Source organism: Sander lucioperca, chromosome 5 (assembly GCF_008315115.2).
Source record: "Sander lucioperca isolate FBNREF2018 chromosome 5, SLUC_FBN_1.2, whole genome shotgun sequence".
In the NCBI taxonomy this organism is placed as follows: Eukaryota; Metazoa; Chordata; class Actinopteri; order Perciformes; family Percidae; genus Sander; species Sander lucioperca.
In genome coordinates, this window is record NC_050177.1 from 27341796 (window position 1) to 27369233 (window position 27438).

The window sequence follows — 27438 nt, forward strand, 5'->3', positions numbered from 1 at the left end:
CCTCATAAATCCACTGGAGTTTAGAATGCCAACACAAAGAAAGCGGAAGGTGGCGGACATCCGGCCGAAAAGAAGGGACATCTAGCGGATCCTCCAGCGGCACCGGAACAATAATGAAATGTTGTAACTAAAACGTTTAGTTTTGGTTTTCTTCTTTTTGTTCACACATGAAACTTTCTTGTGGGCAAGAGACACTTTTCTCAGGAGCACACGCTATGATTTCACTATCATAACATAGTTTCTTGTGCGCGCCAGAAGGTTTCTTGTGTGCACCAGAAGGTTTCTTGTGGAAAAAAAACCAACTATTCCCTCATATCCCTTTAGAAGCTCTGATTGTCTCTGATTGTTGATTGATTTTTACATTACATTGCATGTCATTTAGCTGACGCTTTTATCCAATGCGACTTAAATTTGCTACATATGTCAGAGGCCACATAGCTCTGGAGCAACTATGGGTTAAGTCTTGCTCAGGGACACATTGTTTGATGTACCGCAGTGGGAATTGAACCCAGATCTCCCACACCAAAGGCATGTGTCATATCCATTGCGCCATCACCACCCATTTGAAGAAGGCCTTAGGGCCGAAACGTCATCATACATATAAAAAGAGATATGCATACGGAGCCAAAGTGTGCAACACTTTTTTCCTATTTTATGTGTGTGTGTGTGTGTGTGTTTATGTGTGTGTGTGTGTGGGGGGGCTTGTTTAACTATATTCATGGGGTCCAAAAACCGGGAGTCCAGTATACTTGTGGGGTCCCAAAAGCTTTGTGGGGCCAAAATGCTGGACCCCACAAGTTTAAAGGGCTGTTTGAGGGTTAAGACTTGGTTTTAGGATTAGGGTTAGAATTAGGTTATGGTGAGGGTGAGGTTTAAGGTTAGGCATTTAGTTGTGATGGTTAAGGTTAGGGTAAGGGGCTAGGGAATGCATTATGTCAATGACGGGTCCCCACAAAGATAGTGCCACAAACCTGTGTGTGTGCGTGTGTGTGTGTGTGTGTGTGTGTGTGTGTGTGTGTGGGTGGGTGTCGCTGTATGTTTTCTCACCAAGTCTGAGGTCTCACCATGTCTGAGGATGCTAAAGAACGTTCTCCTGAACAGGATGGAGAACTGTGTCATGCAGCTGGGCGAGAAACTGTGACAACCTTCAGACAATAAACTTTCCTGAGAAATAAGAGACGGAAACAATAAATAAAGATGTAAATTACAGAAAGAGGCAGTTCATTTATAATATACAGCAACAGTATTGATTATTATTGTAGCGATAAACTGTCTCACTAAATGATGAAACATATGAATGTTTCGGTTTGAAATTATGTTATGTTATTTTATTCATTGTGATGGACAAAAAGCATCCTAAAAATACTTTAAAACATAATCAAATTAAAACTGTCTTGTTTATTTATTATTATATGACTTATTTTGATAGTAGATTAATCTATCATTTTTTTAGGAAAATAATGTAAAACTTTCTTCTCTCCTCTGTGACAGTAAACTGAATATCTTTGAGTTGTGGGTTTTGGGTAACACTGATCCACATTTTTCACCATTTTCTGACATATTATAGACCAAAACAATTTATCCATTAATTCAGAAAATAATCCACACATTAATCCACAATGAAAATAATCAGTAGTTGCAGCCCTAATAAAAATGGAGGATTCAGTTTTGCATAGTTCAAATGTTTTAAAGTGGGGTTGTGTGAGGTTATATCCATATCTCAATCCATCAGATTTACTGGGGTTCTGCGGTGTATGATTGCTTGTTTTGATTAACGTTAACAGTCCTTATAACCCAGATATTATTCATTAAACCTGTAGTTCTGTGTGTGTGTGTGTGTGTGTGTGTGTGTGTGTGTGTGAAGACCTTGTCAAAGAGTTGGAACAATTTGGCGCTGGGTTGGTGGATGGTGCAGATGACGGTCCGTCCTCCCTGAGCCAGAGCTTTCAGCAGAGAGACCACCTGGAAACAGGACGAGCTGTCCAAGCAGCTGAGACACAGGAAGAGAGAAAGAAGGAAGAGTTGTACATCATTAGAATTGTTTACTGGTGCCAGACTTTGGTGCCAGGTCTAGTAAAGTTGATGGAGTGGGCAAGTCCCCCTATCACCAGTCTGTGTTGTTTAACCTCTGACTGAACAGGCTATTACAAAAGAAAAGTAAACCCATTACGAGAGGTTGACTGATGATTTTTATCTAAGTGCAAGCAGTTGTTTTCCCGGATAAAGCCTGAGTCTGTGTTCTCTGTGTTTCCGTTCTAAAACTCTGTTCGCTTCTGTAAACAACAACAAACTTTGAGATAGCAAGTTACACGCTGAAAATGTCAGGTTTGAAGAAAATTGGTATCTTGCAACAAGGCAGGCCTGCTTGGTTCTTTGGGGGAATTATTGTAAAGATTTACAAAGAATATGTTTACAGCACTTACTCTCTAACTGGGACATTTTGGGACTGATTGGTGGGATTGCTGTGGACGAGGTACATACGAGATACACTGTAAAAAGCTAATGAGGTTTAACCATGTATCCAGCTAATTTAAATAGCTCACTTTACTGTATTGTGTGAACACTTCATTTAATATTTTATGTGGCGTTTACTTTTGCATGGTGCAGAGTCATCGTCACTGTGTCCAGAGGGACACAAGTGGCACACTTTGTAATGAATTAACTTAGCTCCAGAAAAAACAAACTTTAAGAATTTTCACATAAGAGAAAAGGATTAAAACCAGAGGGACCAATATGGAGACAGAAGTGGCAACAAGTCCATAAATGTTATTCACTTTGATGTCGGAACAGACCAACTTAACAACAATGTAGTTATCACAATACAACCTGTCGATGATGTTTCCACAAAAAGTCAAACGGATGTTTAAGGATAAACTGATTAAGAATGTTGAACAACAGTACAACCATACAACAATAATTAGAATAACCGCTTTGTTAGATGTCATACAAGTGTCATATTGCAGAGGATAACAGATAGCAAGGTATCTGTCATAATACATGACGGCTAAGTTAATAAATTCTACATTCACGTTGAAGACTCAGGTGATTGACAGAGTTTATCTGATGAAATGAGAACACAAACAGATTAATGTCAAATTTAACACAGAAATGAACCTGATGTTAATAATGCATTGTACAATAATTTCAGTCTTATTCTTAAAAATCATTTCTGATTGCAACTTGTTAAATGTGATTATTGTATTTTCAAAATATTTTATTTTTTATTTCAGAGATATGCAAAGTCAGCAAACTTGTTTATTTCTGTTTTTGCTTTTAATTATGAATCTGTGCCCCTACATTGTTATTTTTTCCTCATCCTTTGTTGTTGTTTTTTTTTTACTGACTGTTACAAAAAGAAACATGTTATATTATTGCTGGATTTTGTGTCCTCTTTTTGTTCTTTTAAATGGTTTATACATTGTTGTTTGACTTTGACTGTTATCAATAAACTTAAAAATACAGTAGTTTCCAGATTAATGTATTCGGTTGTTGATTGTTAGGGACAGATAGGATGGCATCTTACTCGAAAATATGAAGAACAATATTTTAAAAGAAGTCTTTGAACTCTGAAAGGACTTAAAATTACTTAACTTTGGATTCCTCATGTTGTTGTTGTTGTGCAGAGCGGTTACAAGTACTCAGATCAGTTACTTTAGTAAAAATACTAATACTACAGTGTAGAAATAGAAAAGTATCAGCATCAAAATAAAGTACCAAAAGGTAAAGTCCTCACTCTGCAAAATAATCTAATTATATTCTAATGAGTTCGATACTTTTTAGGCACCGACTGAATTGCCTCTAAATTATTGAGTATCAAAAAATGTCATTCAATACCCAACTTCTCTAATAATCAAGATCTAATAATGTCTGTGATTGGCTGTCTAATGTTACACGTCATAGAGACACGCAGGAAAACCTCGTTAAACAGAGACGGCTCCCGTAGTCAGAGCAGGAACATAAATAAAAAGATTTGTGCCGTAATATGTATTGTTGTCATTTCTTTGTGTTTTATAAAATTGGTATTGAAAAAGTATCATTTAGAAACCGTTATCAAAGTCACGGTATTGGTATCATTACTGGTATTGAAAAACGATACCCAGTCCCAACCCGTTCTCACTCCGAACTCGTAAAATACGGAGGTTTGGGCAGTGGCTATCAGCGTCAGAAGCGACGCAAAAAGCGCCCTTCAGCGTGTTTTGTAGAACGCACTGGGGAGAGCAGCAGCTACACGGGTTTGAAGATGACGTAGCATTAAGAGCGACAATGGTAGCGAGTAGTATGAAAGCCCAAAAACCGCATAAGGAGGTTGGTTGGGGCATGGGTGGGTCAAACAACACAGGACTTTCACCCAGGAGACCGGGGATCGTTTCCCGCGTTCCTAAACACAACCGTCCGTTCTTTTACTAAACCCAACTGACCCGTTCTTCCCGCATGTCATGGAAACGTACGCCCACCCATGACCTTTTCCTTAACATAACTGCGTCAAAAGTGACGCCAATAGTCCCGACCAAGCACATTTAGATAAAGCGCGTTTAGATCTGACGCTAAGGGAGACTATTAGCATCAATAACAATGCCAAAGGCACCTGACCAAGCGTCCGTATTTTATGCGATGGGAGTGAGAACCTGTTGCCAGTCCTGCTAATGATTCATGCATTAATGTGTTGATCACTTTATTGTTGCAGCTGGTAAAAGTGGACCTTTTTTAATGACTTTATATACTGCTGGATAGTTTAATCTATATTTATATATAATCATTTATTAGCTGGTTATATTTTGACGTAATAATCTAAATCTGTATAGTAACTAAAGCCGTCAGATAAATGAAGTGCAGTAGAAAGTAAAAGATTTACCTCTGAGATGTGGTGGAAGACACGTAGAAAGTAGCAGAACATGGAAATACTAAAGTACAGGTACTTCAAATTGAGTAAGTTTACTCAGTTACTTTCCACCTTCGGCTAAAATAACAAAAAGACACAGCATGTTGAGTTAATTTCTTTCTCTATGTTTTCTGAGCTTTCACTGGTGACTAAAAAAGTTGTTGAATTATTCTTTCAGTAATGAAGGAGTAAATAAAGTCTTTATTCACGAGATAATTAAACTTCACTTTATTGATATAACAGTCTGAAAGACAACTCAGAGATTAAAAACAAAGAGTGTTTTCACACTTTGCTCGTTCGGAGCAGTTCTAAAGTTAGGAGCATTTTTCCCCCCCAAAGATCGGTTCATTTGGGCCGATATGAACACAGCAATTACACTCGGACGCAATCTTGTACCCTTAGATACCTTACATAACACATAAGCACCTAAACACACAATCTGTTTTTGTGTTTTAACAGCAGACACTTAAACGTAGGCGTCGTTATCGGATGGTAATAGCGTGTGGTTTTATTTATTTTATCATTTCTTCCTGCATTGTTGGGATGTTTGATGGAAGCCGTGGACATTTTGCAACCAACAGACTGCAGTGTTTCTAGCTCCACCTTAAGTTTCAGATCAGGGTGCGAGTAGTCTCGCTTTGCCAGACCTTCCTCCAAAGCGCTGCGGAGGAAGGTCTGGCTAGTCCAAACTGCATTCCGGGATGGGAAAAAAACGTAATCTGGTTTATTGGCATTTCTTTAAACCAATCACAATTGTCTTGGGCGGCGCTAAGCTCTGGACGGAGCTACGGTGCCTTTGCTAAATAGCCTCAGGAAGGAACTTGTTTTGGTGGAACGTGTACGATCAAAAGTTGTTTTAGTCGTGCAACAGAAAACTCAGATTGGACAGATAGTCTAGCTAGCTGTCTGGATTTACCCTGCAGAGATCTGAGGAGCAGTTAACCATAGTCCTCAGAAATCCACCGGAGGGTAGAATGGCAACACAAAGTGTCATCCGGTGGAATTTCCAGAACGTCATGGGTATAGACTAGTGTGCGAGGGGTAACGAAAAAACAGGTCGGAATGAAGTGATCCTATTAGTACCATCCAAATGTTTTAACAATGGAAACGCAAAAATAATTGATCTAATGTGTAGCGAACTGAACCAGACTGCTTGGTGGAAACAAGGCTAAAACAAGGGAGGCCTCGGCTCGCTTTCAATCAATCTCTGGAGCGATTCGTTTGCGTCCAGCACACGAAACAACTCTCACCCTCACAACTGTGGTTCACACCGCCAACTGGGTCCTGTTTAGCCCCGATAAGATGTAGCAAACCATTCAACGTTGAACACCCTGGTGTGTAAGCAAGCGCACCAGGAAACCGTAGCAAAACGGTGCAAACCCCTTGTTGCCCCAGTCATAAAACGGAAAAAAAAAAAATATTTTTACAGTGGACTCAACTACAGAAACGTAATGAAACTAATTAGCCACATTAGCTAATGCTGCATGTCTGTTTTTTCCGGGGGGGAAAAGGAGAGGGAAATCTGGCCTGAGGCAAATTCTTCCGGTAATTGTGTTTTCACAACACGCGTTTCTTGATAATTGCGCGGTGCGATTACATACAAAATCACGACGCGATGGGCAGAGCGTGAACACAAGCGAACCAAGGGACAAATGCAACAATCAGAAACAAATCAAACATGGTACACGTGTGAAAACGCCCTGAATTAACCTAAATGTTTTTAAAAACAAACTGAATCAGTCCAGAGTCCGTCCCACCTCCTCACCCTGACCGGAGAGACTTTTTTTTGCGGTCCTGCAGGTTGTGGCACAGTTCAGGACTCAGGAGACCAGCTCCTGTCCCCGCAGGACCTGACATGTCCTCACTTTGTCCTCTAATGACACTCAGAGACCTTTACATCAGATCTATGTCTCGTCTTTATGTCATTTCTTTAACAGCGAGCCAAAGTAGATTCAGTGTTCACATGTAGATAACTCTGCTACACGCTAACTTTGGCCTAAAGGTTTTGGGCCTAAACGCCGTACGCTGCACCTCAGATCATCTCCGCGTGGTCCTCTTCGTCCTCCTGGCCCTGGTCTACCGCTCAGCGCTGATTTTATACCGGAGGACAAAGTAAGCGATGAGCCTCAGGGAGAAGAAGAAGATCGCTAGCACGATAAAGTCCAGGTAGAGTTTGGCGTCCAGCATGTCCAGCTCCTTCAGGATGGCCTCCGACTTCTGGAAGTGGCAGGTGTCGTGATCATCGCAGTGAAGATCCTCTCGGTCCAAACTGTAGATCGAAAGGATGACGCCCTCGAAGCCGTACCTGAGACACAACACACCATTGATTCTTTATTTCCTTGTGAGTGTTCAACCCTCGTGAGTTTATAAAACAACAAACTGTCAGTTGCAGTGGTCAAACATTTCACAGAATAACAATAATAATAGGTTATTTTACAGCTTGTTCTTCAACAAAGTATTCTGTCTTCTCTCCCAAGCTTTGCAAATGAAATCTGCTAAAAATATGTTCCTTTCTTGAAGCACAACTTAAACTTTTCATAATCATCCAGCCAGAATAAATAATTAAAAATAGAAGTAATTTTGGTAAAAAGTACATCCATCATTTATTTGTGAACTGGACAATCAAATAAAATCATCCAAACTAGCAAGCCTCCTGCTATGAATACACAAAGGTAGATCAGTTATTTTGGAAATGTTAATGTGTTAGTCACTGAGAAGGATACAAAGTTTGTAAAGTATTGTAACTTTTGCCGAACTTTCACCGAAAAGCGATTCCACTGTTGCAGATAAATGTCCAATCTGGGCATGAAATGCTGAGAGTCTAGCTAAATTCTTTGGTGTAAGCTGGTCATAAAACTCAGTCCCAGCTGTCTTAAGTCAGTCTTTTTCCCGTTTGGACCTTCAGAAAAAACTTTACCAAAAGCCATAAAAAGATTGTAAAAAGCGACAAAAAGACTGTTGTCTGTTGACTTTTTCATGTCTGGACGTTCAGACAAAATCAAACGGGTTTGATATTATCCTATGTTTGGAGTCTTGAAGACCTAAAGACCTAACTGAGACTAAAAACTCACATGATGACATGACATGATAGATGTGAGATGGAGTCAGACTTTAGTTCTGTAATCAAACAGCACCCCCACCTGACGTAGGAGATGTAAGACATCCACTGAAGGTACCAGGGGATGGTGTCGAAGCTGACAAAGAACCCGGAGAACAACAGCACAGGGATCGCTGTCACCGGACCCACAAACGTCGCCACCTGCAGGAGACAACACACACACCTTAATGGACTCAGCAGGTCTACGCATTGTCATGAACATGTTCGTATGATATCCTACGAAATTAGGCGAGCACCGCCTGGTTACGTGACAGTTAAGTTAAGCTTCCTGGGTGTGTTTTCTCCTTAACTTCTCCAGGACATGAACACCTGTTTCCTGGGTGAAAGTCTTGTGTTTTCTCCTTAACTTCTTCAGGACATGAACACCTGTTTCCTGGTGAAAGTCTTGTGTTTTCTCCTTAACTTCTTCAGGACATGAACACCTGTTTCCCGGTGAAAGTCTTGTGTTTTCTCCTTAACTTCTTCAGGACATGAACACCTGTTTCCTGGTGAAAGTCTTGTGTTTTCTCCTAAACTTCTTCAGGACATGAACACCTGTTTCCTGGGTGAAAGTCTCGTGTTTTCTCCTTAACTTCTTCAGGACATGAACACCTGTTTCCTGGTGAAAGTCTTGTGTTTTCTCCTTAACTTCTTATGACATGAACACCCGTTTCCTGGGTGAACCCCCCCCCCGACATCCTCCCTACGAGGATCTTTATGCTCTTATACAGCAGTAGTCAACGTTGTGCTGACAGTAAAAAAATATGTGGAATACATACAAATTACAGTGCTTTACTTTTCACAGCTGTATGTACGAATGCTTCATGAGAACAGGCTGAACAGGTGAGTTCAGGTAAACTGACCTGCAGAGAGGTGGAGGTGGCTCCGATCAGCAGGCCCAGACTCTGAGCCACCAGAGAGGTCAGAACACCCAGCGACAGGAAGAGGAAGAAGCGTCTGGCGTCCGGAGGCTGAGCCGTCATCCAGTACACAATACTGCAGTACACGAGCGGGAACACTACCTGCACAGCAGAGGGCACACAGTACAGCACATTATTCAGTGAAGGATATATTTATATGTGTGTTAAAAAAGGAGAGAAATGCACCGTTTCAACAAGGTCTTCAACGTATTCATTGTGGGCAAACCAGAAGCTTTTTAATCCAGCCTGTAATTTAGGGCCATCACAAATAATCATACACCGCAGAACCTCAGTAAATCAGTAAAATATGGATATGACCTCACACAACCCCACTTTAAACGATCTGAACTATCTCAAACTGAATACACCATTTTATTAGGGCTGCAACTAGTGATTATTTCCGTCATCGATTAATCTGTGGGTTTGTTTCTGGCTTCTGGGGGGGGGGGGACAACTTTTAAAAAAGCTACAAAAATGTTGAAAAACACCCCTTAATTGTTGAAAAAAGCAACATAAAAAGACTAAAACGTCTAATAAAGCGACAACACTTCAAAAAGAGCAACAAAAAAATCATGGAAGCGGCAAAAACTTCGAAAAAAGCAGCAAAACATCAAAAGAATGTCTTGCTTTGTCCACAACTCAAAGATATTCAGTTTACTGTCCCAGAGAGAAGAAACTAGAAAATATTCACATTCAACATGACATGATAAAAAATGACTCAAACTGATTAATAGATTAATAGATTTATTTAATATTTGACAACTAATCGATTAATCTTTGCAGCTCTATATATGTATATATACTATATATATTTATATAGTAATGGAAGCTGCAGGAGTTGTTGTGGAGTAGTATGGATTATAAAACGTTACCTGGAAGGGGACGTCCGCCATAGTTTTGGCGAGATAATACGCCTTCAGACTGTACCAGTAGTTCAGGTGTTCCCTCAGAAAAACTCCCATCTCTAGAGGAACTGAAGTACAAACACACAACTCAACGTTTACATGAAACACACTAACAAAGAAATGTACTTCTACGATCCAGCGTTGTGTGTTAGACTCACATGTTAGCACTGTGGGCATCAGAGCGGCGAACATGAGGAACAACATGGAAAAGAAGAGGAAGCCCGAGTTACTGAGAACCTTCTTGGCTTCGTTCCCGATGCCCAGGTACAACAGACCAATCAGGACGCCGATCCCGATGTGAGAGGAGATCCTCAGGTGAGTCAGCACCTGCTCGACCAATGAGAGCATAGATGAGTCACTGCGACTGTTGCTACAACTGTAATCTATGTCGACGACGTTTCATTCAAGGGATTGTTCCGGTGCTGCCGGAAGTTCAGCCGGATGTCCCTAATTTTTGACCAGATGTCCGTCACCTTCCTCTTTCTCTGTGTTGGCGTTCTAACCTCCGGCTGATTTGTGAGGACTATGGTTAACTGCTCCTCAGATCTCTGCAGGGTAAATCCAGACAGCTAGCTAGACTATCTGTCCAATCTGAGTTTTCTGTTGCACCACTAAAACTACTTTTGAACGTACTCATGTTCCACTAAAACAAGTTCCTTCCTGAGACTATATTGGCACCGTTGCTGTGTCCGGTGTTTAACGCCACTCAACACGATTGTGATTGGTTTAAAGAAATGCCAATAAACCAGAACACTTTTTTCTCCCATCCAGGAATGCTGTGTTGACTGGCCAGACCTTCCTCTGCAGCACTGTGGAGGAGGGTCTGGCTATGAGAGACTAGGGGCTCCATAATGGGATAAATTTGATGTAATATCTTAAAGGACACTTCTTTTTCACGGAAACCAACAGTAAGATTCTATATATAGAAAAACATTACATTACAAACATTACTATTATTAATATTGACAAACGATTACTAGGTTATCAAAAATAGTTGTCGATCAATTTTATGTTGATCGACTAATTGATTAATAACTAGTCATATGTCTTCATGGGAAAAGAAGAATCAATTCATGTTTGCTTATTTTTTTGTTCTACCGACCTATGTTGTTTTTTAATATGCTTAGAGTAGATGTTCAGACGTCAGTTAGATGTGTCCCCTGGTAATGAGGCCAGACTGCTGATGTTCACACCTTCTGACTTGAAGAGTTTAAAAGAAGCAGACACAGAGTTTCATCTCAGTTGAAAAACAGTCACAGCAGATGAAAGTAAGTATTCATGTAATGTCATGAACTGTGTTCTATCATTTCTAATCTTAACATTATATTGACTTTAAATAAGAAATATGGTAAGTTTGGAGAATCTGTGTTATTGTGAGAATTGATGTCATTACTGTCTGCAGGCTGAATACTGCTTGTGTGTTAACAGTGAGTCCAAGATAAGCGTACATTTGACATTTAAACTATTTTGACTTCTGCTAATCTCCTACAAAATGTAACATTGTCAATTGTTCATCCTGTGCAAACTTGAAAGGTTGTGTTGTGAACTAAACAAATGATCATGATAAACTTTACACAGGTTTCATATTTCACTTTTCGTGCATATTTTGATATTGGGCTCTTTAAATACTTATTTTTCACGGTTATTATGTGTTTTTATGCTGTAATTATTTGTGCCAATCTTTTGCTGATTGTGGTTATCTGTGTGAACAGAAGCTTACATGAACCTATGTATCTTTTTCTGTGCAGCCTGTTTGTAAATGAACTGTATGGTAGTACAACGATGTTACCATTCCTTCTGGTTCAGATCCTCTCTGACATTCACACTGTTTCTGCTTCTCTTTGTTTCCTGCAGATTTATTGTGTGTTTACATATGGAACTATAGAAATTATTAATTTATCCATCATGTCTTATGACAGATATCTTGCTATCTGTTATCCTCTGCAATATAACACACGTATGACATCGAAAAAGGTTGCTATGCTTATTGCTCTAACATGGTTATTCCCATTTATTGAAGTTGCTGTCAAAATATCTTTGAGTTCCTCTTTACAGCTGTGTGGGAACATCATTAACAAAGTTTACTGTGACAACTACTCTATTGTCAAACTGGCCTGCTCTGTTGCCACAATGAACAACATTTATGGACTCACTTACACTTGTCTTGCAATCTTTGGTCCTCTCATTTTAATCCTTTACACCTACATGAGGATCCTTAAAGTGTGTTATTCTGGTTCTAAACAGACCAGACAGAAAGCTGTCAGTACCTGCACACCTCACCTCGCTTCCCTGATCAACTTTTTCTTTGGTTCTTTCTTTGAAATAGTACAGAGCAGGTTTGATATGAGCAGTGTACCCATGATGTTGCGTATTATTTTGTCATTATACTTTCTGACCTGCCAACCGATCTTTAACCCTTTAATGTTTGGACTGCAAATGTCAAAAATACGTAACTTGTGTAAAAGTCTTGTCTTTGGTCAAATGTAAAATAATGTTAAAAGAGCAACTTGATGGTTGCAGAATTAAATTATCTAGGTTTGTGGTAGACTTAGGTGCATGTATTTGACAGGGCGTTCCAAGAAAATGGAATTTTCACATCATTTTGGACCATTTTTATAACCATATCTGTGTCTAAAACATTGGAAAAGCACAAGCAGAAAATAAATAAAAAACACTCAAAAAGCTTAAAGAGAAAACTTGCTACAGAAGTCCACTTGGGACCATCTACAATCATTAGATCTGAGAGAAGTCTTTCAGTTAGTTTTGATGCTCACATTGATTTTATATTAATTCGGCCCAGGTTATGCCCAAAAAAGGCTTGGCTGCTGTGCCTAAGCCTTATAATGGTAAGGAAAACCCTAAATGTTTTAGGAAAATTATGTAGAAACTAGAAAAAATGGCCATCTGATCATTCAAGATTCCTTTATTTGTCATTTTTATGCACCATGTAAAAACGAAATTGTGTTTCCACATCCACTCGTCAATAAATAAGTCAGTGGAAGACAAAGGACTCTTAAAATTCTAGGCTCATATATTAAAACACTTAATAAATAAACCAAGATTAGGCTAAAAAAAAGCACCAATTAAATAAACTAAGATTATGATAAAATAGAATAAAATTAGTAATCTAAAATTTTCTAGTGGAACAGTCTCTTATTTGCAGTTCACCTTTTCGAATTAAGCAATTATTGCTGTGGGAAAAAAAGCTGTTTAACAGCCTAGTTGTCCTTGATTTGATAATTTTGTATCTTTTCCCAGACTGCATGAGTGTAAACATACTATGAAAGGGATGAGTGGCGTCCTAAATGATGCTGTCTGCTCTACGCACACAGCGCTCATTGTGGATGTCCTCCAGACACGTTTGTGTCTCTCCTCTAATGTGCAGTTCCCAAACCAGGAGGAGATGCAGTAGGTGAGAATGCTCTCAATGGTGCCTCTGTAGAACGTGGTCATAGCGAGGATTCGGAGGTCCACCCTCTTTAGCCTGCGGAAAGAGTGAAGACGCTGTTGGGCCCGTTTAATGACAGCTGTGGTGTTGTCTTTGGAGGTCAGCTCATTAGACAGATGGATCCCCAGGAACTTGGTGCTGTTAACCCTCTCCACCACGCAGCCATTGATGGTCAGTGAAGGAGTTCAAGTACCTTGGGGTCTTGTTCAAGAGTAAGGGGACAATGGGATGGGTACAGTATTACACTCATTTTATCGCACCGTTGTGAAGAAAAGAGAGCTGAGCCAGAAGGCAAAGCTCTCGATCTAACGGTCAATTTTTGTTCCTATCCTCACCTATGGTCATGAAGGCTGGGTCATGACCGAAAGAACGAGATCCAGTGTATAAGCGGCCGAAATGGGTTTCCTCAGGAGGGTGGCTGGCGTCTCCCTTAGAGATAGGGTGAGAAGCTCAGTCATCCTTGAATAGCTCGGAGTAGAGCCGCTGCTCGTTTGCTTCCAGGCACGTCCAGCTGGGAGGAGGCCTCGGGGAAGACCCAGGACTAGGTGGAGGGACTATATCTCCACCCTGGCCTGGGAACGCCTCGGGATCCCCCAGTCGGAGCTGGTTAATGTGGCTCGGGAAAGGGAAGTTTGGGGTCCCCTGCTGGAGCTGCCGCCCCCGCGACCCGACACCGGATAAGCGGACGAAGATGGATGAATGGAATAAAAATGTAAATAGTTCCGGATAACTTCTGGATTGTTAAGAAATATGTTGTACATGTTTCTACATTTAGAATTTTTTGGATCAATATGTTTTGTGTTTATTTAGTAAAATGTTATGAAAACGCATCCGATTTTTTTATTTTCTTTAATTTATGACACAATTTCAATAGTTTTATTAATTATTATGGTTTATTGACTTCCATAACCTTTTAGCTTAGGTTGTTCTGATTTTAGGGATAGGAAGCATTTGAAAATAATGCAAGAAATGACATCACAATAAGCAAAAATACCAATGTAGGCATTGGGGGACAATTTGTATGGCAGAGTTTAAAGAGTTAAATAATACACTTGTAAAGTTGACTTCACCAAATTGTTCCAGCTAAGAAGTTTTTTTTATATGCAGATAAATAAATTACAAATATTAAAACAGAATCTAGGTAATTTTCTGTTAATCACATACACGTTGTATAATATAATCACATCATCACCACCTATATCAAACTTTTTAATTGTATTAATAATAAGAGTACTCAGTTAACTGTATTGTGTCCCTAACCCCAGGTAATACCGCTCCACAGCTTACAGGCATGTTGTCCAGTTGCCAAAATAGCCGACAGTGTGGTCATCACAAACAAATAAAGGCCGGCCCCAAATACAGACAAATAACAAGTAGGGCTGGGTATTCCCACTGATTACTTGAATCCGTTCGATTCCCATTCACAAGGTCCTAATTACAATCGATTTGATATATTTCAGTAACAATACCAATTTAATTGATATGAAAGATTCTCAGAGAACTAATGATGTAAATTATACAAGGAACCCTGTAACCTGGTGCATTATTAAAAATATTATTGTTTACGTTAAGAATTGACCCAAAAGCAATTGCATTAATGAACTTTTTTATTTTAACCAAAAGACATACATCTGTGAAAATGGCCATGGCAGTTTTTCCCTTTGGAGCTAATTAGCATGACATGGATTACTTATATTGTCTAGTTTAATATGATACCAATATCTTCACTCTAACTTTATAACTGAACCTCTTAAAAGATCAATCTCGAGATTTTATGAATCCATATTGTATCATTCAAATGAAGGTCGATTTGAATCGTAAAAGCAATTTTTATATCCCAGCCCTAGTCTTATAGGTCTGGCTAGTCCACACAACATCCCAGGATGGGAGAAAAACGTGCTCTGGTTTATTGGCATTTCTAAACCAATCACAATCGTCTTGGGTGGCGCTAAGCTCTGGACCATAGACTGTATATATTAGTGGACAGCGCATCCGGTTCAGCAAAATGTGGCAAATGCGGAAGTGCCTTAAACCTGCATTCTATCTGAATTCCAGCAGGGGGCGAGACGTGCGGTTGCAAAAAGGAGGTCGGTTTCTATAGAAGTCTCTGGCGAAATGACCCACTTCTCACTTGATTTATTACCTCAGTAAACATCTTCATAATGAATTTATGGTCTCAATCGCTAGTTTTAAGTCTTCTGCAACACAGAATGATGTTCATTTTTTGAGTTATGGTCTCGTTGATTTTAAAATCGGCGATAAAGCAGAGGGTGTTTTAGGGCGTGGCTATGATGTGATTGACAGTTCGCGGCCTGTCAATCATGACAGGTTTAGCAAAGCTTATCCATGGCACGTGAACTTCATTTTGAGGATTGACCAGCTTTCGTCTTCGTGACTGTGACACTTGGTCGCCTAATAATGTCTTGTTCAGCGTTTGGTTGTACGACAAGACACTCAAAGGAGTCGGCAGTTCAGTTTTTCCGGTAAGTAACGTTACATTTTGTTTTAATACTGTTTTTCGTTAGCCAACGTTAGCATCCCAATTAATATCAGTTAGCTAGCTGGATTGCACCTTGCTTACCAAGCTAGCGGGCTAATTAATAACGTTATGCAGACCGTATAAACGGATTAAAATCATACTGTCAATACAGTCTATGATTAATATATATATGCAACGTTACAGTATGTATGCACAACGATCTCGCCGGTGATCTGTTTTTAACCATATGTGGTGTGGTGTGGTGCTAATCGGTGTGCATGTAATGGTAATGTTAGCTTAAAATCAAAGCCTGATATAGCTAACGTTATAGTGCAAATTCATATAAACCCTATTCGCACGGGATTATAATAATTTTGGGACCGCGTGTGATGTTTAAATTACCCCCACTCATCTGAGGTTCGTGTGGCGCATTGGCACGGGACAAGCGGTGACTGCTTTTACTTGAATATACTGAAATATATGTACCCCAAGGTTGTGCAACGTCACCCGGACGCGCGCGAAGGATGGCCAGGGCAGGGCCGCCGCACGGGCCGGGGTTTGCGTGTCCTTTTTGGCCCGAATTCACCAGGCACATACCCTATCATCCCCACGGCGGCAGCACCCACACAACATCATCGTCACCCCTCGGATAAAGCTGCCGGGGGGGCGTCAAATCGGAGGTCTCAGTGCGGGGGCAGTGGGCCAGAATATCCGTATTTGCGATAAAATGGCGCACATGAAAAAAAATATATATATTATTGTAAAGTTACATTAGTGTTGTGTCTTGAAAAAAACTTAAATGTATATTATTGTCACATCTTAACTTAATCTATTAAATATACATTTTAATAATTTTCATTGCAGATGCATACAGCAGATGTGGTGCCTTGTTAGTGTAAATTGATAATATATACACCTTCTGGATGTGAGTTCTAAATGCACAACATGAACCGCATTTCTTTCCAAACAGATTTCCTTCTGATGGCAGGCTGAAGCAATGGTTGGTGAACATGAGGAGAGAGACCAGCAAATGGAACCCCAAAAAGTCACGTCTGTGCAGTTCACACTTTGAGGAAGATCAGTTTTTCACAAACTGGCAGGTAGACATTAATTTTAATGCATCATTTATACTTTTTATATATCACTTACAGTAGTGGTGTAAGTGTCTGAAATACATAACACGGAGTACCAAAACAGTAAAAAATATTCTTAATGTGTGGATAGCAACATTTAATGAAATGAGAAATCATCAGTCACCCAAAATGATGTCTGTGATAATGGTGTCAAACTTTTCATTTCCACCAACATCATTTTGTTACAACTGTGTATTATTGTCCTTATGGCTTCATTGCTCCTGTATAATGTAAATATTTTTTGTATATACAAATTTTTACATTTTTATTTAGTATGCCAACACTGTTGTTTTGTGTATGTTTTTGAGTATTTTATTATTAAAAATGAAGTACTTGTAATAGTGGTTATTCAACCACTATTAAAAGTCTGTACTTTATTTTTCAGAATACACCATCATTTGTACAGTATTATATTCCTGTGATATGTATCTTAATCTACCTGCTGATGTTTTATGTATTTACCATTAGGGCAAGAAGAGGCTGAAGGACACTGCTGTGCCTACCATTTTCAACTTTCCACCACATTTGTGTCCAAAGGAAGGAAGGAACAGAGCCACACGGACCAAGTTTGTAAGTATGACTATGGAGGTAAGTAACAGTTTGGTCTCTACATCTGGCTCTTCATGTTCTTCATCCAGCTGTCTTGCTCAGCCTCATGGGGTGCCTGGATCCTCTGATTTGTGTTCTATGTTGGATAATGAGGCAATCACTGACAATTTAGATAGTGGTTATATTCCTTTTTCTGATTATAACAATGTCATTGTGATGCCAGAGACTGCTGAGGAGACCAATGCCATTGACATGGTCCTTCATGATGACATTGGTATGATAGATGCCCATGCTGAGGTTGAGGTCGCTGATGATGACATAACTGAGTGTACCATAAGCGGAGACTCACAAACAATCATGCTTGATCATGACTACCAGCGCAAACCACAACAACAAATTTCAAGCATAGATCACAATTACATTGTTTCAGAGTCTCCAAGAACACTCAAGCGTAAAGTAGATGCAGTACAGGATCAGCTTGGTGTAGCTCGCAAAAAGCTTAGATTGAGGTCTGAGCAAGTAAAAAGAATGAAATCGCGAGTCGTGTGCTTGAAAGATCTGACAAAGATTCTTCAGAAAAAGTTGATGATCTCCAATGAATGTGCTGCTCTTCTGGACTCTATAAATGATGTACCTAGACATATTCTAAATAGAATTCAAAAGAAGTCGAAGTCAGCAACATTTTCTGAAGAACTAAAACAGTTTGCGACTACACTACACTTCTACTCTCCAAGGGCATATGATTTTGTCAGAGAAAAGTTCAATTTTGCTTTGCCGCATCCTCAAACTATTCGCAGATGGTACAACAGCGTCTCAGCAGATCCTGGATTTACCGTTGCATCTTTTACCGCTCTCGAAAGTCATGTCTCTGAAAACCGTAAAGAGGGAAAGGAAGTTATCTGCTCTTTAATGATGGACGAAATGTACATTCACCAGCAAATTGAGTTTGGAGGGGATCAAATTCATGGCTATGTCGACATTGGTACTGGCGAAATAGAAAACACGGTAGCCACACAGGCATTGGTCATCATGGTTGTAGCTATCAGTGGGTCTTGGAAGATCCCCATTGCATACTTCCTCATCAGCAGCATGACTGGAGCAGAGAGGGCGAACATCATTCGGGAGAGCCTTCGTCGCCTACATGCCATCGGAGTTCAGGTTGTGTCACTGACATGTGATGGACCATCACAAAACTTCTCCATGATCCAAGAGCTTGGTGCCAACCTTGACATACACAACATGAGACCTCATTTTCTCCATCCAGAGGATCAAACACAAAAGGTGCATGTGCTCTTGGATCCATGTCACATGTTAAAACTCTTGAGAAACTCATTTTCTACAGCTGGAGTGTTGGAGACAGATGATGGGAAACAGATCAGATGGCAGTACATTGAAGAACTCAACAAACTTCAAGAAAAGGAGGGTCTGCGTCTTGGCAACAAGCTAAAAATGGCACACATCAATTGGCGACAACAGAAAATGAAGGTCCACCTTGCAGCCCAACTGTTCAGCAGCAGTGTGGCTGATGCACTGGAGTACTGTGAGCAAAAGCTGAATTATCCCCAGTTCAGAGGATGTGCGGCTACAGTTCAGTTCTTGCGAACGGTTGATGCAGCTTTTGATGTCCTTAATAGCCGCAATCCATTTGGGAAAGGACTTAAAGCACCAATCAAGCCTTCAACAAAAGATCGTGCCAGGGCTATTTTGGAAAAAGCAGAGTCATGTCTTCGTGGGCTCAAGGTTAAAAACAAGAGCAACAACTTGGTCTACATGCATGCCACTCAGAAGAAGACCCCAATCTGTGGCTTCATTGCTTGTGGTAGAAGTGTGCTCAATGTCTACGAAGATCTTGTGGAGAGACCAAGTGCACCATGCAGATACCTTCTGACATACAAGCTGAGTCAGGATCACCTGGAGCTTTTCTTCTCGGCAGTCAGGGCACGTGGTGGGTTTAACAACAATCCCAATGCAAGGCAATTTCGTGGAGCCTACAAGCGCCTTCTTGTAAGGCACCAGGTGAAGAAGGGCACAGGCAACTGTCTTCTTCGTGACAACACAGATATCCTGGACTCTACACCTGCAAATGTCAACATTGCACGCAGGGTGGATGTGGCGCCTGTGGAAGTGCGTTTGCCTGAAGAAGAAATCCTGACTGACCTTGCAGATGTAGATAACCTCTCAGAGTACAAGGAGGCAGTCATTAGCTACATCACAGGCTTCATCGTGAAGAAAATGAAGCAGAAGGTTACCTGCATGCCTTGTTCACTGGCACTGACATCAGACTCTGCACATCCTTTTCTGGAGTTGAAGAACAGAGGTGGCCTACAAAAACCATCTGCCGGCATTATTGCTGTTTGCCAGGCCACAGAGAAGTGCTTTCAAAGGCTGTTAAAAACCAATGGGGGAAAGGCTCCACAAGGACGGGGAACAACAATGCAAATTGTCAGTCAAGTCCTTGCTGATTGTTTGGGGAAAAATCTATTCCCAAGTTTGCACAACCACATGTTTGATATGTGCGTTGAAGCAAACCATGTCCATGTTCTGGCCAGGATGGCGTCTACCTGGTATTGTAAAGTTCGGCTGAATCATTTGGCAAGAAGGCAGACCGAAAAAATCAAAGAAGGCAAGCTTGTACGCAAGCGACTCACCAAATTAATACATTTTTATGGTGATTAAAAGAGGGTGCAATGCATGGTGTGTGTGTGTGTGTGTGTGTGTGTGTGTGTGTGTGTGTGTGTGTCTCCTTTATATATGGTGTGTGTGTGCGCACTGCATTATCTTTTATTGTTGGCCAGATTAAAAAAAATTCATGGACAAACAATCAAACCCCAGGTTTAGGCACTGTTGAAATTTTGTATTAGAGCCTGCATCTACGAGGCCTAAGTAATCAGAATTTCAACACTAAAGCCAGTACCTGTCCACCTGATCTACATTCAGCTGTTGAGTATAATTTTTGAGGATGGTCTGGTTATTGCTGAACTTCAAAGCATACTGTTTACTTAGAGTCTGCACATGGGGCATAAGTATCAGATGCTTTACTTTGCCTACTTCCAACAACATAGTTCAATTGTTCAATACATCCACCTATACGTTAAAGGTTTTTGTATATAGTTTTACATAATTGTATATATTGAAATAAAATTGTCATTTACTTTTTTGTTTTTCAAGAGCATACTGTACATAAATTAGGGCTGCACAATATATCGTTTATCGTCATTGTCATATGAACTCGCGCAATAAACATCGCAAGAGGCTGCGACAGAGACAAGACAGGTTTTTTTGGGTTAGTTGAAAGATATGCTAGATAACTCTACTTTAAAATGAAACTGTTATTTCTTTTTTAGTGCTGTCTATTATATTCAATGTTCAATTTGTTCAATAAAATGTTGGAAATTCACATGCATTTAAGTATTGCAATATCCTAGTTCCTATGTGTTCAATATTTTTGGTCAATAGATAAATATTTCTGAAAAAAGAAATGGATTAAAAGTAAAAAATAAAAACTGTCAAAGGCACAAAAAAAGTTTAGTTCTTGAAAATGTTTAAGCAAAATTCAATAAAAGTTTGTTACAAAATTACAATGTTATTTGTCCCATTCATTAATATGTCTTATTTTTGTTCATGTAGTGTTGTGTGTGTGTGCTCTTCTTTATTCATTATGTGTAAATGTATGATTGTTTTGGTTTGTATGTATTTTTAGTCTTATTTTTATTTTATGCATTTCATTGTCTAGTTCAGAGATCTTCAACAGGGCGTCCGTGACCCCTAGGGGGAGTTACTGCTGTTGCTCCGGCTCTCTTTCAGCAAAGGGACCTTGACTTAATGTTTAAGACTCCTGGTCTAGTTCATATTTTTTTATTAAAAGAAATGCAGTATGTGTTGTGTGTTTAGTGTGTGGTGTTATTTTATGTATTTCTTTGCCATTTCTGTCCAGTCTTGTGTCCCCACTCTTGGCCTGCACCTTGTCGTGGTGAGTGGGCTTAAAACCAAGACAGGCTTTTATTTAACAGTTTGCAACGTGTTCAACCAACTTTATGTGTTCTCAGGAAATGAGGCTGTGCTCTGAAAAATCTTCAGTTCTGCAGCCAAATGTATTTTATAAAGCACCAGGTTCAATATTGGAGATTCACTATGTAAGATCTTTTCTAAAAAAAATTCTAAATACATTATTTCAGGCTGTTAATGTAGCTAACAAGCATGCTGTTGCAGGAGTTATTAACCACTGTTGTTGATGCTGTTACACTGATGTGAGGACCTTCTGTCAGCACGAGTCTGTTTTAAGATGAGTCACATACATGTTACAATCTATTACAAAAATGCTGTTTATTACCAAAATGTACATATCACTAAAAAAGTGTTGCATACAATACACGATAAAGATAAAATTTGACACGTAGGAGTATGTTTACTTAATACTGCAAGTCCTCAACTGAAGCATACCTTCATGTACAAGCTCATATATTAATATAATTCATTGTGATCTACCATGCCTTAACTACATGTTTGTCTTTTACTGTAATTACAAAGGTATCCACACTGACAACTGAAGGACCAGAGCCTACAGAAAGAAGACCTGTGTATAGAGCGATGTATTGGATGCCATTCATCATCGGTCCTTGGTATTTAGAGGTTCAGTTTATTGTTTGACTTAGTTTCTGCTGTAGTTTGATAGGTGATAGTAGTAATATTAAGTAGTTGTGTGGATTGAAACAAATGTATTAATATTAAACTGGAATAAAATTATGGATCTACTCTAGCATTCACTACCTTAACAGGTAAAAGTATTTTTTTGTAATTTCACATAAAAGGGTCTTCAATAGCTGGAACTGATCCACCAGAAGTGCACCCACAAGCAAAATGTGAGTCCTGTAATAGATGTGTCCTGGTGTTACTGTTAGGCCTGCTGCTATTAGGTAGCTTCTCTGTCTCTCCTCTCTCCCTCCTCTGTCTGTCCTAACTGCAGGAGTGGAGTCTGGTGTGTGGGAATCAGTGTTCCAGCTGCCTCTCATCTACCACAATCAACCTCTGCTTCATATACCGGGTCATTCCTCTGCATCAGATCGTAGTCAAGTCTCGCTCCTGACAAACCTTGTGTTCTGTTTTGACATTTGTGTATTTGCCTATCCTTATCCTTTCTCTTGTGCCTCAGCTGCCATTGGAACCTGACTCCTGCTACCGTTTCACTCCTGCCATCCACTGGACCAGATAACCACCACTGGACCCCACCACTAGACGACCTACTGTCTTCCTCTGACAGACCTGCTCCTTCCCAGAAACCACCGGACCTGTTCTCCAACCTGGAAACCTGGACTACCAGTTACCTTTTAGAAGTATGAATTAGGCATATAATTTATATATTTTATGTATTTAGGATTACATTGTTAGAATTAGATATTGACATTGCATGTCCTTGTATGGTTTTTAGTTTTCTTACTTTAAAAATGTGCACATTCATCAGGCACATTTGATTTAATTATTACATTTATGGTAATTGAATAAGTTGTTTATTTTTCCTTTGCAATTTGTGATCATACTTTTGTTATAATACATTTACAGTAACCCTACACAAATTAAACACTTTCAAAATTAACTATATTAAAGGATTTTGGTGAAGTGTTTTCATGGTGATTAAAATTGACAAGTACATAAAGACACAAGAAAAGCACAAACTACATTTTCCTGATCCTTCTTTGTCAACATGCAAGTATGGTATCATTTAATAGATTTATATTTGTTGATTAAAGCCAAAATAGACACTTTTAATCAATTACAAATTATATCATAAATGTCTTGTATGACTACACAACTGTAATATGTTCCTATAGTTACTTCAGAAAAACAACAAATGTAGCTTTAAAATGTCCTTTATTTCACATTGAAATGCGCATTAACATCAAAAATTACATCACAAACACTGGCAATATTTTTAACATTATGTTGAAAATTGAAGAATTAAATCATGTAGTTCACCTTTTACAATCAAGTGTAAATTCCACACATAAAACACTGCTGTGGGTCAAGGTAAAGGCAAACTTAACTGTCACAAGACATTAATTGGTCCCAGTAACGACCTCTAGAAGTATGTAATGCTCTTAGAACAGCACACTGATACTAATTATAATAACGAAGAACTATGAACGCTAACGTTTTGAACTATATATATACTATAACAATGTTTTACAACTACGTCCAACAGAGGGGAAGAGAGTGTCAAAGACCATGGGGTGGTAAGACTGGGGTGGTAAGGGAGGTAAAAGAAAAAAACACGTAATAAAGGGTGTAGGGAACAAGGAAGAGCAGAGCTGGTAAGACAAACAGTGTTATGGCCACAATTGTTAAATAAAAAAATTAATATGTTAAATAAATGACACTCATCACATAAGGCATGACACTACAGGCTTTCTTTGGACAAACCATTAAAACTCAACTTCAACATGGAAAAACAACAGACATGAACATTTCACCCTTGTTCAAGTTGGGCTTTAATAGATTCTGCCAAATTATTTAAAAAAATATCATTTCCCTTAGTGGTGAAATGAACTCCATCGTGCAAAAAAAGCCCAGGAGTGTCAAACCTTATTTGAGGGTGTTTAACAAAGCTGCCACTTAAACAATGAACATATGTAGCCATAACACTGTTCACAAACCTGCGAGCGTGGTCGATCTTCCCCGGATTGGCAACAGCCCTCCACCTGCATCTCTGGGTGATGCCAGAGAAGATGATCTTCATGCCAGGATACTGCAGGTGGAGGTGCTGCAGGTCCTCCTTCATTCCTGCGACGAGGTTGACGCCCTTGACATCTCCCAGGTCATTCCCGCCACAGTGAACAAGGAGGACATCCCTCTTCCTTGTAGGGACTGGAAAAAGAAAGGGGGAAGGCTCTTCCACCGCAGACCACCCCAGCCGAACCAAGAAATGTAGACATCCTCAATGCCAAGGTTGTTCCCCGTGGTCTTTGCCGCTCTCTCAGCCCCACGCCGGACGTAGCTGTCTCCAATGATCCAGACTGTTGTTGGATGGAAAAACACATAGTGTATCATATTTTAGGCTATAGAGAAAAATTATAAATGAACAGCACTCTTTATTACACACAGTTATTTGAAAATGCATTATTACCTCGGCTTAGTTGTACAAAACAAATTTGCTAAAAGTTTAATGTTGTACAATAAATAGCAAAAGAAAAGTAACTATTACTTACTTCTGGGGCATTGGGTGGGTGCACAATATGCCATCGTGGCTCTCTGGCTCTCTCACGCATTTCTGAAAGAAACAGAAAGAATCATCAATTTCCATTTGAGCCCCTCATAGTTAAATATATATGCACACTAGCATGTAACTGTACTTAATTAATTATCTAGAATAATACACATAAACCAAGTCTAAGTCTATTGTTCTTTATTGTAACTTTAACTAGTTAAATGAGCTTATTTCTGCTAACGTCAGCTCTTAAAAGCATGTCATGGCTAAATGCGCCAACCATAGACTGATGGAGCAAACAGTAGCAAGACATTATGGTGCATTATGGTTATTACAGTTAACCAAACGTTATAAGAACCCATTTATATTAATTTGCTAATAGTTAGTGTTAGATAATGAAAAGCATTGGCAATCCCCGTTTTGCATTTCGCTGATACTACGTCTAAATTAGGAAAACGTAGCAAAACTTCGATTTTGCAGAAAATTTACGTTAGCATGTTTTACCATAAGTGGCAAGCTAACGTTACATACAATTTACATGGTAACTTCAGATACATTTACTTTACAATGTGACTTTACAATGTGACTCCTCTTATAACTATGGGACATAGATATATTTAAAACCTAGCGAAGCTAAATCTTACCTCGAATTATGTAGGCTAGCTTTCAGCAGCAGTTGCATCCAGATTGCCAGTGAAAGTGTGTAACGTTAACGTAGCGTTGAGTGTAGCTAAGCAGCGTAGCCAACTCTCAGCTAACGTCCCAGTCAGATACCGCCCATAGACCGCCCAACAGTCTATGGCTCCTCCCTCACTCCTCCCTCTCGTCTAAAAACGTCACATCCGCAACCAGGATGGCTGCGCCCATAAACGCAAACTCGACGACGGATTTCTGATCTCCACAAACCAATGGGTGACGTCACACATGCTCTGTCCACTAATATATACAGTCTATGCTCTGGACGCATGTCTGGATTTACCCTGCAGAGATCTGAGGAGCAGTTAACCATAGTCCTCACAAATCCACCGGAGTTTAGAACGCCAACACAAAGAAAGAGGACGGGGATGGACAGCCGGCCGAAAATAAGGGACATCAGGCGGATCGTCCAATAATTAAATGCCGTAAATAAAACATCATCGATACAGACTACGGAGCCCCTAAAAGGACACAGGGAATTTTTTTCTTGTTCACAACTTTCTTGTGGGCAAGATAAACTTTATACTTGTCTCAGGAGCACAATATCCCTCATGTCTCTGATTGTCTCTGATTGTTGATTTGAAAAATGTGTGTGTGTGTGTGTGTTTGTGTGTGTGTGTGTGTGTGTTTGTGTGTGTGTGTGTGTGTGTGTGTGTGTGTGTGTGTGTGTGTGTGTGGTCTCTCACCGAGTCTCTGAGGATGCTGAGGAACGTTCTCCTGAACAGGATGGAGAACTGTGTCATGCAGCTGGCCGAGAAACTGTGACAACCTTCAGACGCCGAACTCTCCTGAGAAATAAGAGACAGAAATAATAAATAAAGATGTAAAATACAACAAGAGGCAGTTCATTGATAGTACACCCCAACAGTCTTGATTATTATTGTAGCAATAAACTGTTTCACTACATCATGATACATATTGATATTTTGGTTTAAAAATTACTTATTGACTTATTTATCAGCAGAAAATTACAGAAAGTTGAAAGTTTAAGTGATTGTCTTCAACATTTATTGGTTCTCAGTGTGTCACATGTCGGTCAGATAAAACAAATTGTTTCAAGAATTTCACAATTTGCTGACCCAAATGATAAATTAAGAAAATAATCTGTAAATGAATCGATAACAAAAATAATCACATCGCTAAATTATTAAAATATGTGAAATATCAGAAACAAAGACCAAAATTAACCATAACAAATACATTTAACAAAGGTCTATATTTTAGTTTTACATGTTTAATGTTAATATAATTAAAACTGTTTAAATAACAGACAAACAGAAAAGATATGTTTTCAAATATTCTTTCTATTTACAGTAACTTCCTGCTAAATTGGAAATATTCCAACTATGAGATCATTCAATTGGTACTTTTATGTTTTTTGTTTAATGTCAAATTTAACACAGAAATGAACCTGATGTTAATAATGCATTGTACAATAATTTCAATCTTATTCTTAAAAATCATTTCTGATTGCAACTTGTTAAATGTGAATATTTTCAAAATATTTTATTTTTTATTTCAGAGATATGCAAAGTCAGCAAACTTGTTTATTTCTGTTTTTGCTTTTAATTATGAATCTCCTACATTGTTATTTTTTCCTCATCCTTTGTTGTTGTTTTTTTTTACTGACTGTTACAAAAAGAAACATGTTATATTATTGCTGGATTTTGTGTCCTCTTTTTGTTCTTTTAAATGGTTTATACATTGTTGTTTGACTTTGACTGTTATCAATAAACTTAAAAATACAGTAGTTTCCAGATTAATGTATTCGGTTGTTGATTGTTAGGGACAGATAGGATGGCATCTTACTCGAAAATATGAAGAACAATATTTTAAAAGAAGTCTTTGAACTCTGAAAGGACTTAAAATTACTTAACTTTGGACTCCTTATGTTGTTGTTGTTGTTGTGCAGAGCAGTTACAAGTACTCAGATCAGTTACTTTAGTAAAAATACTAATACTACAGTGTAGAAATAGAAAAGTATCAGCATCAAAATAAAGTACCAAAAGGTAAAGTCCTCACTCTGCAAAATAATCTAATTATATTCTAATGAGTTCGATACTTTTTAGGCACCGACTGAATTGCCTCTAAATTATTGAGTATCAAAAAATGCCCTGTCATTCAATACCCAACT

The 27438-nt window shown here is 39.2% G+C and overlaps 2 protein-coding genes across 2 annotated transcripts; one reads left to right on the forward strand and one right to left on the reverse strand.

Moving 5' to 3' along the window:
- Window positions 1–6565: 6565 nt before the first annotated feature.
- On the reverse strand, window positions 6566–26113 carry LOC116057886 (ATP-binding cassette sub-family G member 1-like). Its single transcript, XM_031310471.2, has 6 exons — window positions 25991–26113; window positions 9960–10128; window positions 9769–9869; window positions 8840–8998; window positions 8020–8138; window positions 6566–7184 (listed from the first exon to the last, which is right to left on the reverse strand). The coding sequence occupies exons 1-6, from the start codon at window positions 26045–26047 to the stop codon at window positions 6956–6958; spliced, it is 834 nt and encodes a 277-aa protein (XP_031166331.2). The 5' UTR covers window positions 26048–26113; the 3' UTR covers window positions 6566–6955.
- Window positions 11356–12288, forward strand: LOC116057896 (olfactory receptor 11H6-like). Its single transcript, XM_031310481.1, has one exon. The coding sequence runs from the start codon at window positions 11356–11358 to the stop codon at window positions 12286–12288; it is 933 nt and encodes a 310-aa protein (XP_031166341.1).
- Window positions 26114–27438: the final 1325 nt, after the last annotated feature.